This window comes from Vicugna pacos, chromosome 7, assembly GCF_048564905.1.
Source record: "Vicugna pacos chromosome 7, VicPac4, whole genome shotgun sequence".
NCBI classification, from domain to species: domain Eukaryota; kingdom Metazoa; phylum Chordata; class Mammalia; order Artiodactyla; family Camelidae; genus Vicugna; species Vicugna pacos.
In genome coordinates, this window is record NC_132993.1 from 30156002 (window position 1) to 30171925 (window position 15924).

Sequence of the window (15924 nt, forward strand, 5' to 3'; positions counted from 1 at the left end):
GTAATTTTCACCCTTAGGTTTTAGTTTGGTTTTATGGGGGAACATTAAAATAAATCTACTTCCCCTTTCACATGAAAGTTCATCACATATTTCAAGACAGCTATCATGTCCCCATAATTCTTTTCTTCTCCAAGCTAAACTACCATTTTCCAGATGATAGCATTTCCAATTCCCTAACCATCCTTATTCTTCTTTTCCTGTTTTGTTTTGTTTTTTTTGTAGAGTGGGGAGGTTTGTTTTGGTTAATGTTTCTGATATGTTTATTTTGTCATTTACTGTGTAATGAGTATATTTTGAATGAGCAACTGTAATAACTATTTTATATACATTATTTCTTTTAATCCTTACACTAACCATATGAAACACGTTTTTCCCAGTGAAAACACAGTGTCAAGGCCACCCAGCTAAGAGGCATGATTTGGATGGCATCCTGGCTCTAGGATGCCATCTCCCGAGGCATACTGGCTATAAATAACCACAAAACCATCTGTGAGTAATTTATCCTTTCTGTGCCTCAATTTTCCCATCAGTGAAATGGGGATTATAATAATTCTTACATCCTAAGGCTGTCATGAAGATTAAATGAATTAACATTTGTAATGCACTTAGAAAAGCATCTGGCCAAGAAAAAACATTATAAGCATTTGTGAAGCAAGCAGAGCTAGTTTATGCTTTCACTCTATATTGTCCTCCCTTTCTATAATGTTTCTTTTAAAATGAACATGCTATGCTGGATAAAGGGCCCCCAAATATGTCCACATCCTAACTTCTGGAACCTGTGGGTATTACATTATATGCCAAAAGGGCCCTTGCTGATATGATTAAGTTAGGGATCTTAAGACGGGGCTATTACTCTGGATTATCAGGGTGGGCCCTATGTAATTGCCATAGTAATTGTAAGAGGGATGCAGAAGTCAGTCAGGGACATGTGACCACAGAAGCGGAGACTGGAGTGACCCACTTTGAAGATGGAGGAAGGAGCCACAAGCCAAGGAATATAGGCAATCTTTAAAATTTGAATAAAATAAGGAAATGGATTCTCCCCTAGAGCCTCCAGAAGGAACCAGCGCTGCTGACACTTTGACTTTAGCCCAGAGAAACTGATTTCAGGTGTTTGTCCTGTAACTTTAAGAGAAGAAAATTGTGGGGTTTTTTTTTCAAGCCACCAAAATTTTGGTAATTGTTTTACAGCATCCATAGGAAACCAGTACAGTGGGTATGCAAACCTGTCTGAAACCTGACATTGGAAAGAACTCAAGTATAAAGAACCTGAATTACTTCTGTGATGAGTATCATAGGCAATGTGTCCTGGTCAACATCTAGGGAAACACACTTTATATCAAGAAGGTTCCCCGTTGCATGTGATATACCTACGAGCCTAGAGACAGAGGTTTAATTAAGAAAAAGCCAACTAACATTAGATTTGCCCTACTTTCCCCCCTTTTCTTGGGTATCACCAAAGCTCATGACAGTGTGGGGGAAATTTTTCTCTTTTCATGCCTTTGTCTTCATCTTCTGTTAAATGGTCTTCCTTTCCCAATACTTTAGGGCCTCCTTTGGATCTTGGAGATTGAGATGCTCCAATGTCTCTTCCTAACTGATATCTTTCCTTTAGCCCCTCAGATGCCTGTGGCCATTCTTTGCACACTTTAGTCTGAGGGAAACTCTGGTATTTCTTAAGGCTGTTACATTTCTTGGATGCTGCTACTGTGAAGCTTCAATTGTTTCTAGGAAGCAGAAGAAATATCTTTCACCCAGATCTTCCTGTGGCACTGATTTGCATGCCTTGGGAGCCTACCTCTTTTTATCTTTCAGAAGTTTGGGTGGGAATGTATAGAACCCTCCATCTCCTTTGGAACTCTCTTTCATTTCTCTATCATGCAGGGTATTGTCAAATGTCAAAAGAAGAATCTCTGCTTTGAGAAAAACATACCTCTTATCTTCTCCTTCTGCAAATTATCACAAGCTTACATACACCTCTTAATTCATTCCAAGTTCTCACCTTTGTTGTTTGTTTTGTTTTTGTTTTTGTTTTAGAGGCCAGAAAAACACTGTTTGGACACTTTAAGACTTTAGCCAACTGAAATCTCCATGTCTATTTTATATGAATTTATGATGAACCTATATATTTCCCACTTGACATCTATTTAAATTTGGAACTCAAATGAAATACTGTATTTTCCACCTTAGTGAGTTAGACTCATTATTCTAGAGTATTACACTATTAATAATAATAGTAATTTATTGAGTATCTATTATGTATAAGTACTGTTAGGGATTCAAATGATTAAATTGTTATTAATAATGATTAAATCATACTATAATAATAATTATTAAATAATAATCATTAAAATAATAAGAATTTTATTTGTAATTATTGATTTTGTCTTTTAGTGAATGTTGTTTCTCCCAACTTATTTTTTCTTATATTTGAGTAGCTTCCATTCTGTGAATTTCTCTAAGTGTTGTTAATGTATTAAAAGCAACAGGTGAATGAAGTTTCTATGTCCACCACTACAAATATTACTCAAGATCAGTTTCCCAACATCTGTCCATTTATCTCCAAAGGCCTAAAATATAGAGGTTCAAGGCCTGAGAACTATTTTCAATATACCGATAAATGAAAATTTTGGGAAAAAGTAGGTTTATGTTGAATTATTAATCAGCTCTTTGAGAATGATAGTTTTAACAACTTTGATCCTAACTAATAATTGAGCTCACATAAATTTATTTTATTGTTGAACACATTACAAGAAACTTTGTGAAATGCTTTGCTGAAATTAAGAATTGCTGATGTTAAACTGTATAATCTTCCTGACAAGCACCTTATGAAGATTTGTCACTAATTTCATTCTATAGAATGGCATACTAGTTAAGTAGGGTTGTTACAGCAAATTACCAAAAACTTGGCCACTTAAAAACACAGAAATCTATTTTCTCACAGCACTGGGGGCCAGAAGTGCAAAATCAAGGTGTCAGCAGGAGTGATTCTTTTTGGGAGGCTGAGTCAGAGTTCCATGCTTCCCTCTTGGCACAATTCCAGTCTCTGCCTCCATCATCACACGGTGTTCTTCCATGTCTGCCTGTGTTCGCGATGTCTCTTCTCCACTTCCTTTCAGGACACCAGACATATAGACTAAGGACTCACCCTCCTCCAGTATGACCTCATCTTAACTTGTAACTTAATTACATCTGCAAAGACCCTATTTCCAAATAAGGTCATATTTACAGGTTCAACAGATTTTTGAGGACACAATTCATCTCACAACAAGCAGGGAAAAGAAGAAATCACAAAAGTAACCAGGGTACACATGTAGAACATGAACCCAGGATTTTGCTTTCATACAATATTCTTTTGACTTCATACAATACTATCTCCTAGTGAATTACACTTTATTTTTCATGACTTCCTAGACTAGCTGTTCGATATTCTGTTTAGAATTTCATGGGGGCTAAAAATCAAGCCCACTACTTCTTGGTATCCAAATAGATCATTTCCCATTTTTAATGAGTTATTCTTATCATTAATTTGGGTTCCTCAAATACTTTTCTTGTTCCAAGCTTACATAATTGTTTTAGGCCTGGATAATTTAATTCTTTTAGATTGGTTTGCTTATCCCTTATTACATTTCCTCTTATATTGGGCTTCAATTTCATTTTAATGATTGTTCCATATACTTAAGTTTAAAGCATAGTTCAGAGTTGAGTAGTTCTGCTTTTCTATGTGTATCTCCATTGTTTCTGGGCTGTAATTTGCCACAGAAATTGTTGATGTCTTCCTAGGTCCACCTTCTCTTTACAGTTCTTCTGCTGTCTTCCAGAAAAGGTAGTTCAAAGTGAAACACAGACTGTCAAAAGCACAACTATATTTAGTCAGTTAACCACCCAACCAATCAATAATTTTTAAATTCCTATTATGTGCCAGGGATTATATGAGATGGGGGTTCCAACAGCATAAAAAATGACACATAAGAAATCTTGCCTTTGAGGAGCTTGCATTCTAGTATGGGAGGCACAACAGAGTAAATTGCCAATTGCAATAATGTCTGGTAACTGCTATGAAAACAGCTGAACAAAGATGTCCCTGTATACAAGAGGAATACTTTACATAGCTTTGAAACCATTGCTGGTACCACATTTTGTAATTAGTTATATTTTCTCCAATATCGTTCCCTTATTGTTCCAGATTATTATCTAGTTTTGATCACAAATGTTTTTAAAAATATATCCTGCTGTGCTGAAGACCAGAGCTATCACATTGAGCATCCAATGTTTCTTTTGCCTTAAAGTAATGTGTAACGTATTAATCAAACAAGAACAGTATTATTAGATTGAACAACATTAACCTCTTTTTTGTCTTTATTTTTTTGCAGATTCATATCAATGATATAGTTTTCTAGAGAAAAATCAGAAAAGCAAAGGTTGGTATGAATATCTTATAAATTCTTAAGCCAGAGTTTATCTAAGAGGGGTTATTTAAAGATATAAATTAGAACATCAATTCTAAATTCCCTGGGGTGCATCTGTTTAATCTAGCCACTTCACATTATTACAATGTTTTATTTGGTGAGAGATTTTACAGAGACTAGAGAGAAAAAGATCTTTTTCCAGATACATTGAACACTAATATGAATGGCCATTAGCTACACATTCAGTTCCTCTAGCAGCTTCCTTGTTTTACTTTCATGGCTTTTTAAGAGGTGACTTCTAGGACAGCACTGCTCTTCAGTCTGTAATAGCTCAAGTCAGAAACAGAGTGGGGAAATGCAGCATCTATTGTGGTCTGTTTTACTATGTGACAGTTGTTCTTATTTTGTGTTTGTTTCTCCTTTAATGAGGACACAACTTTCATCCAGGGAGATGTATGGGTCACTTGTTAGTGCACTTAAATGCACTAAGGCGCTCCAGCAGCTGGAAATTGTGACTTGTAGTTGAATTATTTTTGCACAGCGAATGGTTTTCCTTTTGACATATTTTAATATACTTGCACACTGAGAGCAAGAGTGGGTGAACAGAAAACAGACTGTTTTATTAACCCAGCAGTCACCTTTGAGGTTTGTACATGTCCACTTTTTTTCTTGCCTTTGTACATAATCCCAAGAGACTGGCACCTGGCTTTGCTCAGAATAACAAAGTCAGGCACAAATCTCCAAACACAATTGTTAGCTGAATGCCAACTGTTTCTTCTCATCTTTTTTTTTTTAAACTTGAACATTAAGAACTCTATCTTTATGGGTGAATCATAGCCATTAAAGAATGAGTTTGTTTTCCTATTTCAGATGCTTCCTCTATCATTTACTAGATTTATTTGACAATATGTAATCTCAGGTGATAAAAGAAAATAATTCTTTGCATGTTTTTTGCAGAGGTCCTTTTTTTTTTTTTAAATCCATTAATAGTGAAAAGAAAAGAAGAAAAATATGTTACAAGCTTTAACTGGACTTCAATTTCACCTGAAAGGACAATTAGAAAAGGAGAGGAGGCTTCAAATTAGCTAGGAAGCCAGGGCCCAGCACACACAGTTTCATATGAATATTCATACAAACCAATGTTTCAGAGACTTTTCCCAGTAAGACCAGAAATTTCTTCAAGTCAATTACCATCTTTTTCCAAGGTATATGTCTGTGTGTGTGTGTGTGTATATATATATATATATATATATATATATATATATATATATATATATATATAGCCATAATTTCTAAGTAAATATAGTAGGTAATCATCTACTATTTAATTCTTACATTTTAATTATACTCAAAAGTTGAAAAGAAAATAAGGATAAAAATCCAGAGTGTCCTCTCAATTCCCAACACGTGATTCATTAAATAGCATGTAAATATTAGAGCAACAAAGCATCCTATAATCATTATAGTCGACACCATCATTAAGATACAAATACAACTTGATATGTCGTAGCATTTTGTACTCCCCAGGAAGTTTTATATCATCTCCTTTGAATATCTGAACCAATCAGTGAGGTGTGCCATAGGAGTAGGAAGATTATTAAGAATGATAAGCTTTCTAAAGACATTCCAAGTCTTTAATACACAAGTAAGGGCTGTAGTGTATAGAAAGACTGACGTTTTTGAGTTAGAATTCTGGGTCTCTATTGCTGACTCTATGATTTGGGGCCTTTTAAAGCTTTGCTTTGTTGAGTTGTTCAATGTGAGAGAGAATAATTATGTCAAAAAGTAGTTAGATTGGAGATTGCTTTTGGCAAAGGGTCTATCTGAGTGTACAAAGTTAGCAAATGTATTTTAGATGGGATTTTTGCACTGGAGTGGGAGGTTAGAGTATTTAACTTTGAAGACCAATGCAGTGAGTATATGACCCTAAGGCTAGTGGTTTATTTAAGGGAACACATGAGTAAATGATAGAGAAAAGATAGGAATAAATTTCTTCTGACTCCCGGTAAACTTCTGGAGTTCAGTTTAATTTACTATTTCTAGCAGTTACTTCTGACCAAGTTCCTGAGCTATAACTATAGGGTACAGATATGAAAAAGAGAGACCTTGCTATGCAGGTTTTATAATGTAGAAGGGTAAATAAATAAATACAATGAAAGAAAGACTATGAACCATAGGTGTGTTGCCGAGTAATTGTACATGGGTTTGATGAAGTCATGGAAGCCTTTATTATTCTGGAGGCATTTGAGTTGAGCCTAAAATTACTGCTACATCCATTCTCCAGGACTAGCTATATCAGTCATATTTAATCATGTCTGAGTTCTATAATCTTTGTCTTTTCAGGGTCATCATCATCATTATCCTCATATCCTTATTATCAGAAATATAAATTTTTAGCCCTTGTTAAGAAGTGCTATGGAAAGCCATCACGCTAATACATTGCAACATTATTTTTAATTTTTCAATAATCTAATAGAGTAACTGTAAGCCCCATTTTCCAGATAATAAACTGAGATTCAGAGATTTTAAGAAATTAGCTCAAAATTGCACAGTTAGCAAAAATGTTATTGTTCTATGCCATTGCAATGTTGGCAGTTATCATTTATCCATCTGGTTGGGGTTTACCACTTTCTCATTAGCTTTGTTAGTGAGGACTCGGTTGATTTCCAGTAAGAACAACCCACGTGGAAGTAGATTAAGTCACAAAGAGAATTTGTTGACTCCTATTACTAGGAAGGATAGCTGATATCAGGAGTGACTGGAACCAGGACTTCGAATACCATTAGGAAGTGTCTATTTCTCACCTGTGATTTTCTTTGCATATTGTCTTTGTTTTTAGACCAGCAACTCCATGCAGCACACTGTGTCGGCTTCATTCCCTCAAGGCTCACATCCTTACAACTTGTCACCTAGGAAAACAGGAGCTTATGTTTTTCAGCTCCAGTGTGAAAAATTCCAGATTTCCTAGGATCACATTTCCAGCCTTTAGCCTGGTTATTAAGGTGATAGTGGTGCTATGATCGTGTTTATTGGTCAGGTATTCACTTTTGTGGCTGTAGGGAGAGATAGAAGAAATAGTATGTAATTAGAATGACAGAGGGGATGCTTTATAAACATGGTTCCAGAAATTAGGATAGCCAGGCAGCCATCCCAGGTTGTGGCTCATTAACACAGGCCGTCATGGTACCTGTTCTTGTTGCCTTAGTTAATTCTCTACCAGTTAACACTCTAATTGATTGTATTTGTTAAATCACATCTGCAGGGTAGAGGGGCTTTTTCTAATTTTGCTCATTAAGCTAAAGTCATAAATGGAAAATAGAGCAAACTCCCTCTTGTTCATGTTTCTTCTTCCCTCTAATGGGGTCTTTGTCCTTTTGGAAACTCTCTACTCCATACACAAAGATGGTTTTTTCCCAGAACAGGGAATTGGGACTTTCATATCTATTGTCTTGTCTCCCTTTGACCTCTTTCTATAAATATTTTTTGGTGGAAACATATTACTTCTTCTTGGTCTGCCAAGAACTTCCCACATCTTCATTTCTCCAGGGTTGGCATTTGTCTTTACTTTTCTCTGGAGTCATAGGGCAGGAGGTCTGCAGGGAAAGGAGTTGGAATACAGAAAAGGAGAAATCCACAAGAGGATGTTAACTTGGATACTGAGGTAAAACTTAGAGAACAAGAGAGAAGAGTAAAAGACCAAAAATCGAATCACAGAATCAGTTGCTCAATCTTCCATGCTTAGACCCCACTTTCTAGTTGTACTTTGAGTATTTGAAATTTGTTAAATAACCTGTAGGATTTGGTCATTTTCTCCAGACACAAATTTCATTTACATTTATGCTGAACAAACTTTTGAAGTTGTCTATTTCAAAAACCTTTTAAAACCTTTGCTTTTTTCAAAAAGAAAACTCAAGCTTAAAAAAGAAATTATGTCAAGTGGCCTGTATATTATACCTAACATACTTTAAACGCCCCTTTGTCTCTAGTGTTGATAAAAGGAATAGAAATTATAGAAGCTGTAGAGCTGAAAAACATAAAGTGAGAACTATTATACATTGTCTATAAAAAGGTGTTTTAATCAGAGTGAGGACATTTTTTCCACAAATTTCCCTTTTGTTATAAATATGAGAATGCATGGTTGGCCCTGAGCAAATGCTACTACTATCTGATAATGAGTAATGGATGAACTGAAATGGTAGCTGTGGTTTAAGGTAAGTTCATCCAAATTATGACCAACTTCATAATCAAGAAAACTAAAGGCATGTAATCCCCATTGTGTTGTCTGAATACTTATTATACACTTGAGACTAGTAGTGTCTAACATCCTGTAAAATGTCTTTATAGCTCAAAAGCTTACTAATGGAGGCAAATGGCTCGCTGAAGCCAAAGGGGACAAGAGTGGGAGTTACCTATTCCCTTAGAGACCTGGAGTGTAAGACAGTCTGGCACTGTGATTCTTGTTAATCAATAACCTGCTTTTCAGGGACTGTCTTGATTTTAAGTAATGAAGAAGAGAAAATTACATAACCTTTTGGGTAATATATTGTGGCATCCATTGATGTTATATTATTAATGTTCTTCTTCACTATGATTGGTCTATAATTTTAGCCTAATTTCCTTTTACTTATCTTGAAACATGGAAAATTGGTCACCTTTCACTTTATAATCTCCCTCCATAAATGTGAAGACTGTTGTCCATTTTCAGCTTTTCCTTGTATGTCTTTTTTTTTTTGAGGCTTTTAATAAATTACGATGACTTCAAATTTCAAGAAATCTTCAAATTTCTCATAGCTACTTGAAAATGCATCATAGGGATTAACCAAAAAAAAATTCATTAGAGTTTTAAAATAGTATATACTCAACTTGTAACTTCATTTTGCTAATTTTTAGTGGCAACACAGCTATCATCATTTTAAATTATGTTTTAAATATGTAAGCCCAGATATATAGATGCTAATTATTTCTAGTGGCTTCTACTAGGTAAATCATGGTGTCTAGATGTGGAACCTAACCCTGTGGGTGAAATCTCAAACATGACTAATTGAGAAAAGTGGGAATAGTATACATTTCCATTCCAAATTCCATTCCAGATATCACTTAATGCTTGTTAATAACTTACAATATATTCATTATTGTTCCCCACTCCCAACCCCAAGGTTTTTTCTGGAGTCAATTTTATTTTAAAAGTAAAAATTCCTTTGCTGGTTCTTGTGAACAAAACCAAGAGGAGGACTCTCTTTCTCCAACCAATTATTTAGTCAATCAGGTCTGCTATTGAGGCAAATAGTTTAAATACTTTTAAAACTTTGATCCTTGAATTGTGAAAACTACAAATATGTTAAACTTATTTAAAATGGTTACTTTCTGATTCTACCTTCATCTTCTTTTCTGCCATTGCAGTTGGAATGTATTGCAATTGCCTTCTTTCTTCACTGTTATTAACTTTTCCCCTTTTATCAGAAAAAGGATCTTGCTTTCTTTGATTCTCTTACTGATATTTTAAAAGAACCTTTTTCCCTCTCTTGCTGTCTCCCTCAGGCAAGTCCCATCTCAATTGTACTTTGTCATTCATTGTCAGTCTTTGTGTCCCTCCTCTTATCCCAGCCTAGTTTTTTCCTTTTTCATTTTTGGGGGGGAAGGGTGGAAGTAGGGGGCACTGGTGTTGGGAGTCTCATATCAATTTCAGGCCTTAAGCAAAAAGCATTCATTTCAAATGGAAATTGCAGTTTATATTAAAAAGGCAAGGTTTCTTTGTTTCAATAAATTGGAGCCTTATGCAACACATATTCATCTAAAGAAATTTTAGACTAGAACTTCTAAATAACTAATAACTGGAAATTTCTGATCTTGGGCTTTAGTTGCTGAAGATAAGGAAAGACATGTGCTTCAGTACCCCCACCTGGCTTTTACACATGCATTTCAGACTCAGTATGCTCTTGCTCTTTCTTTTATCTATGCCCATCTGCTTGTATAGTGCATTCCCACCCTAACATATTTTCAGACCCTTGCCATAGGGCAGAAATGCCAAGCAATTATTTGTTGAGATAGATAGCCCACATAATACTGTAAGTGACATCTGTTCTGTAGGAAATCCCTCCCTTGTGGCAGCAATGTCATATTGGCAGCTCATAGGAATATTGGAATTGACATACAGGAACAATTGACTGTTTCATCTTATCCTGAATTCTCACTCAGAAAGCATCCAATACCAGATGCTTTAGAGGGCCGTGTAACCCCCTGACTCTTTCTCTTGTTCTCTCTACACCTATGGTAATTGGCAGTACTACACTATGGGGAAAATTTCTTCCTGACCCCAGCTGGTAACCAAATTATGCCCTAAAGCATGAAGACTGGCATATTTTAAAGTTTATTGTAGCTAAGATGGTAAAAAATGAGATGTTTTTCATATTAATGTGCTTACTAGATTGACCTAAATAATAGCTTGAATAATAATTCCATAAATTAGTCTTAATAACTTATTATTTGGCAAAATTACAATGACAGATGAACGTTTTAATTTTTTTAGAGTGTTGATCCCCATGTTTGGTAATTGGTTCTTCTTCTTTACGCCATTTCAAAAGATGATTAAAAAAAGTCTGCAGTCCAAAATGGCTCAATACTTGAATCTTTGTATAAAGCTTTAACTAGTAAAATTTTTATTAATTGGTTTTGAGTAAACTCTAAAGTTATTGATTTTTAGCCATTTGATGTTCAGAAGGCAGGCAGAACTTGAAGACAAAATCATTATTGTCAAATTAAAAATACATTGTAAGGTAGGTTCTGAATAAATTCACACAATTCAATTTCCCAAACCATCGACATTGATGCTGTCACTTTCTTCAGTGACTCTCAGAACACCACGACCAACTTCAGATTCAAAAATTAGAAGGTATAATTATGAAAGGCTTTCAAAATTAGAGTTGAAATGAAAGTACTCAATTACATAATGGAATCAACCTATTTTTTTAAGTTCATGTTTAAGTAGGATTTAAATATTTAGTAATACTAAGCTGTATCTGTTATGTGTTGTGGCAATTCTTACAACTATGAAAATTAGTGACCTAAAACAACTATTTTACCTCGTTATGATTCTCTGGGTCAACAATATGGGCAGTTTATTTTAGTGGTTCCTTTGCTGCTCATTCTGCATATTATCTGGTGACTATCCTCACTCAAAAGTCTGGTTGTTGGTGTTGGTTATCTACTGGACCATTTGTCTCTAGTAGGATAACTCGGCTTCTTCATTCGTAGCAGGGTTTTAAAAGCAGGAAGAAACGGGAACAATCTTAACGTGAAAATTATTTTAAACTTCTGTTCTGCATGAAATCTCATTGGTCAAGCCAATATCATTAAGCCCAGAGTCAATGTGGGAAAAAACTATGCAATGGAGTCCATACAAAGTGGTGTGATGTTGTTGAGTGCTCTAACTGTAATAATCTATCACGTACTGCTATCCAGGATTATCTGTTGTCAAAAACTTACCTTCCTGATTACTAAATACAGTATAGCCATTACTAGAATATTGTGCAGAGCTCTGTAAACATGCAAGGGAACTGTGTGAATGACGTAAAGATCAGTGAAACTAATTCCTTATTTCATCTATCCCTCTTTCTATACATTTTAGATATAAGTCATTTGTCAGATATGTGATTTGCAAATATTTTATCTGAGGCCACAGTTCTTATTATCCTTTTAATGAGATCTTTCACAGAGCAAAAAAAAAATAACTTTAATAAAATCCAGTTTATCAATTATTTCTTTTATGGGTTGTGTTTTGGTATTATGTGTAAGAACCCTTTTTATACATTGCTAGAATCAGTATGATGAAGATTTTTGCATTTAAGTCCATGAAAGTTATTTATCTGTAGTTTCCTTCCTTTCTTTCTCTCCTCCCTCCCTTCCTCTTCCCTCCCTTCCTCTCTCCCTCTCTTCCTTTCTGTCTCTCTTTCTTTCTTGTTTTTGTCTGACTTGAGCATTAGGATAATACTGACCTCATAAAAAAAGTTGGAAAATGTTGATTTCTGTTATTATCTGGAAGAGATTATGTAGAGTTGGTGCCAATTCTTATTTAATGTTTGGCGGATTCCTCAGTTGAAGCCATCTGGGCTTAGAGATAATTTTTTGTTAAGTTTTTAATTTACAGATTTGATTTCTTTAACAGTTATAGGGTATATAATTGAAATCTTCAATTAAAACTGAGTATTTGTCTACTTTTCCTTTCAGTTCTATTGGTTCCTGTTTCATGTATTATGATGCTCTGTTTCTTGCCATACACATGTACAATCATTATGTCTTCTTGGTATATTGACCTTTTCATTATTATGTAATATCCTTCTTTGTTGTTGGTAAGAGTTTTTTTGCTCAGAAGTCTACTCTACATGACATTAATAGAGCTATTCTTGCTTTTTTAAAAACTTAAAATTTGCATAGTATATCTTTTTTCTATCCTTTCCATCTGCCTATATCATTATGTTTGAAGGAAGTTTCCTGTAGTCATCATATAACTTAATCATTTTTATTCAGCCTACTAATTTCTGTCATTTAATTAACATATTTAGAACAATTATAATTAATGCAATTATTGATATATTAGGGGTTAAGTCTTCTATTTTATGATTTGTTTTCTATTTGTTTCCTCTGTTTATCATTTTCTGTTTCCTTTTCTTTTCTCTTCTGTGGATTACTAGAATGTTTTTAAGTTTCATTCTCTTTATTTATGATTTTTTTGAGCATATGTTATTTTATAGTTTTTTTAGTGGTGGCTCTAGGTGTTAAAATATACATATGTCTACCATCACAATCTACATACATCACAGTCTACTAGTATTGACATTTTACAACTTACAGTAAAGTATAGAAAACTGACTTCCATTTAGATCTGTTTACCCTGCCCACTTTTAAAATAAAATTTTCTTAATTAGTTTTTCTACATACTTAGAGCACACATCAAATGGTATTTTAACTTTCATTTAAACCATCAAATGTGATTTTTAAAATTCATGAAGAAAGAACTCATAAAACTCAACAATGAAAAACAAAGACCCAATTTAAAACTGGGCAAAAATTCTGAACAGGGACCTCACCAAAGAAGATATACGGATGTCAGTTAATCATATGAAAAGATGCTCAATAGCATATATAATTAGGAAATTTCAGATTAAAACAATGAGATACCACTACACACCTATTAGAATGGCCAAAATCTAAAACACTGACAGTACCAAATAGTGATGAGGTTGTGGAGCAACAGGAACTCTTACTAATTACTGGTGGGAATGCAAGATGGTTCAGCCCTTTTGGAAGACAGTTAGGTGCTTTTTTTAAATTAAATATCCTCTCAGATTTTCTACAGTTATATCATCTGAACAAAGTTTTATTTCTTCCTTTCAAATCTGTATATTTTAATTTTCTTTTCTTGTCTTATTGTATTTGCTAGGGCTTCTAGGAGGATGCTGTAAAGCACTTGTAAAAGGGGACATCCTTTGTTTGTTCTTCATCTTAGTGAGAAAGGTTAGAGTTTCTCACCATTAAGTATGGTGTTAGATGTAGGTTCTTTGTACATGTTCTTCATCAAGTTGAGGAATTTCTCTTTATTCCTAGTTTGCTGAAAGTTTTTTTTTTTTTGTCATGAATGGGTTTTGCATTTCATCAAGTGCTTTTTTGCATCCATTAATATGATGATGTGATTTTTCTTCTTTAGCTTAAAGTGATGAATTATATTAACTAATATTCAGATGTTGAACCAGCCTTGAGTAACTGGGTTAAATCCCACTTTGTCATGGTATATAATTATTTTTATGCATTGTTGGATTCAATTTGCTAATACTTTGTTGAATAAGTTTTCATCTATGTTCATAAGGGATATTTGTCTATAGTTTTCTTTTCTTGTATTGTCTTTGGGTAATGGTGGCCTAATATAATGAGTTAGGAAATAGTCTTTCTGTTTCTGTATTCTGGGAGAGATGGTAGAGAATTGGTATAATTTCTTCCTTAAATATTTGATAGAATTCACTAACGAGCCCATCTGGGCCTAGTGCTTTCTGTTTTTGAAGGTTATTCATTATTGACTCAATTTATTTAATAGATGTAGGTCTATTTAGATCATGTGAGTTTTGGAAAATAATTAGTCTTTCAAGAAGTTGGTTCATTTAATCTAGGTTATCAAAGTTGTGAGTACCTAGTTGGTTATAATATTCCTTTATTAACTTTTTAACATCCATCTGAACTTTATGATGTCCCTATTTCATTTCTGATATTGGTAACCTGTATCTTTCTCTCTTTTTTTTTTATTGAGTTATAGTCATTTTACAATATTGTGTCAAATTCCAGTGTAGAGCACAATTTCTCAGTTATACATGAACATACATATATTCATGGCCACATTTTTGTTCGCTGTGAGCTACCACAAGATCTTGTATATACTTCCCTGTACTATATCGTGTAATCTTATTTATCTATTCTGCATATGCCTGTCAGTATCTACAAATTTTGAAATCCCTGTCTGTCCCTTCCCACACCCTGCCCCCTTGGTAACCACAAGTTTGTATTCTATGTCTGTGAGTCTGTTTCTGTTTTGTATTTATGTTCTTTTTTTTTTCCTGATTCCACATATGAGCGATCTCATATGGTATTTTTCTTTCTCTTTCTGGCTTACTTCACTTAGAATGACATTCTCCAGGGACATCCATGTTGCTGCAAATGGTGTTATGTTGTCATTTTTATGGCTGAATAGTATTCCATTGTATAAGTAGACCACCTCTTCTTTATCCAGTCATCCATTGATGGACATTTAGGCTGTTTCCATGTCTTGGCTATTGTAAATAGTGCTGCTATGAACATTGGGATGCAGGTGTCTTTTTGAAGTAGGGTTCCTTCTGGATATATGCCCAGGAGTGGGATTCCTGGGTCATATGGTAAGTCTATTCCTAGTCTTTTGAGGAATCTCCATACTGTTTTCCACAGTGGCTGCACCAAACTGCATTCCCACCAGCAGTGTAGGAGGATTTCCTTTTCTCCACAGCCTTTCCAGCATTTGTCATTTGTGGATTTTTGAATGATGGCCATTCTGACTGGTGTGAAGTGATCCCTCATTGTAGTTTTGATTTGCATTTCTCAGATAATTAGTGATATTGAGCATTTTTTCATGTGTCTATTGATCATTTGTATTTCTTCCTTGGAGAATTGCTTGTTTAGGTCTTCTGCCCATTTTTGGATTGGGTTGTTTTTTTCTTATTAAGTCATATGAGCTGCTTATATATTCTGGAAATCAAGCCTTCATCAATTTCTTCATTTGCAAAAATTTTCTCCCATTCTGTAGGTTGTCATTTTGTTTTACTTATGGTTTCCTTTGCTGTGCAGAAGCTTGTAAGTTTCATTAGGTCCCATTTGTTTATTCTTGCTTTTATTTCTATTGCTTGGTTAGACTGCCCTAGGAGAACATTTTTGAGATGTATATGAGATATGTTTTGCCTATGTTTTCTTCTAGGAGGTTTATTGTATCTTGTATTGATTTGTT

General features: G+C 34.4%; 1 protein-coding gene across 2 annotated transcripts in view; it reads left to right on the forward strand.

The window, feature by feature from the left end:
- The window catches only part of TFEC (transcription factor EC), a 165457-nt gene that overhangs the window by 35472 nt on the left and 114061 nt on the right, over positions 1-15924 (forward strand). Inside the window, exons 1-2 of one of the 2 annotated variants that reach the window (XM_015240837.3) lie at positions 4374-4421; positions 5400-5614. In XM_015240837.3, coding sequence (XP_015096323.1) covers positions 5549-5614 — 66 coding nt within the window. In that variant the 5' untranslated portion in view covers positions 4374-4421; positions 5400-5548. Of the gene's footprint in view, positions 1-4373; positions 4422-5399; positions 5615-15924 lie in introns of those variants that run through there. The other variant, XM_072965418.1, reaches the window with a different exon arrangement.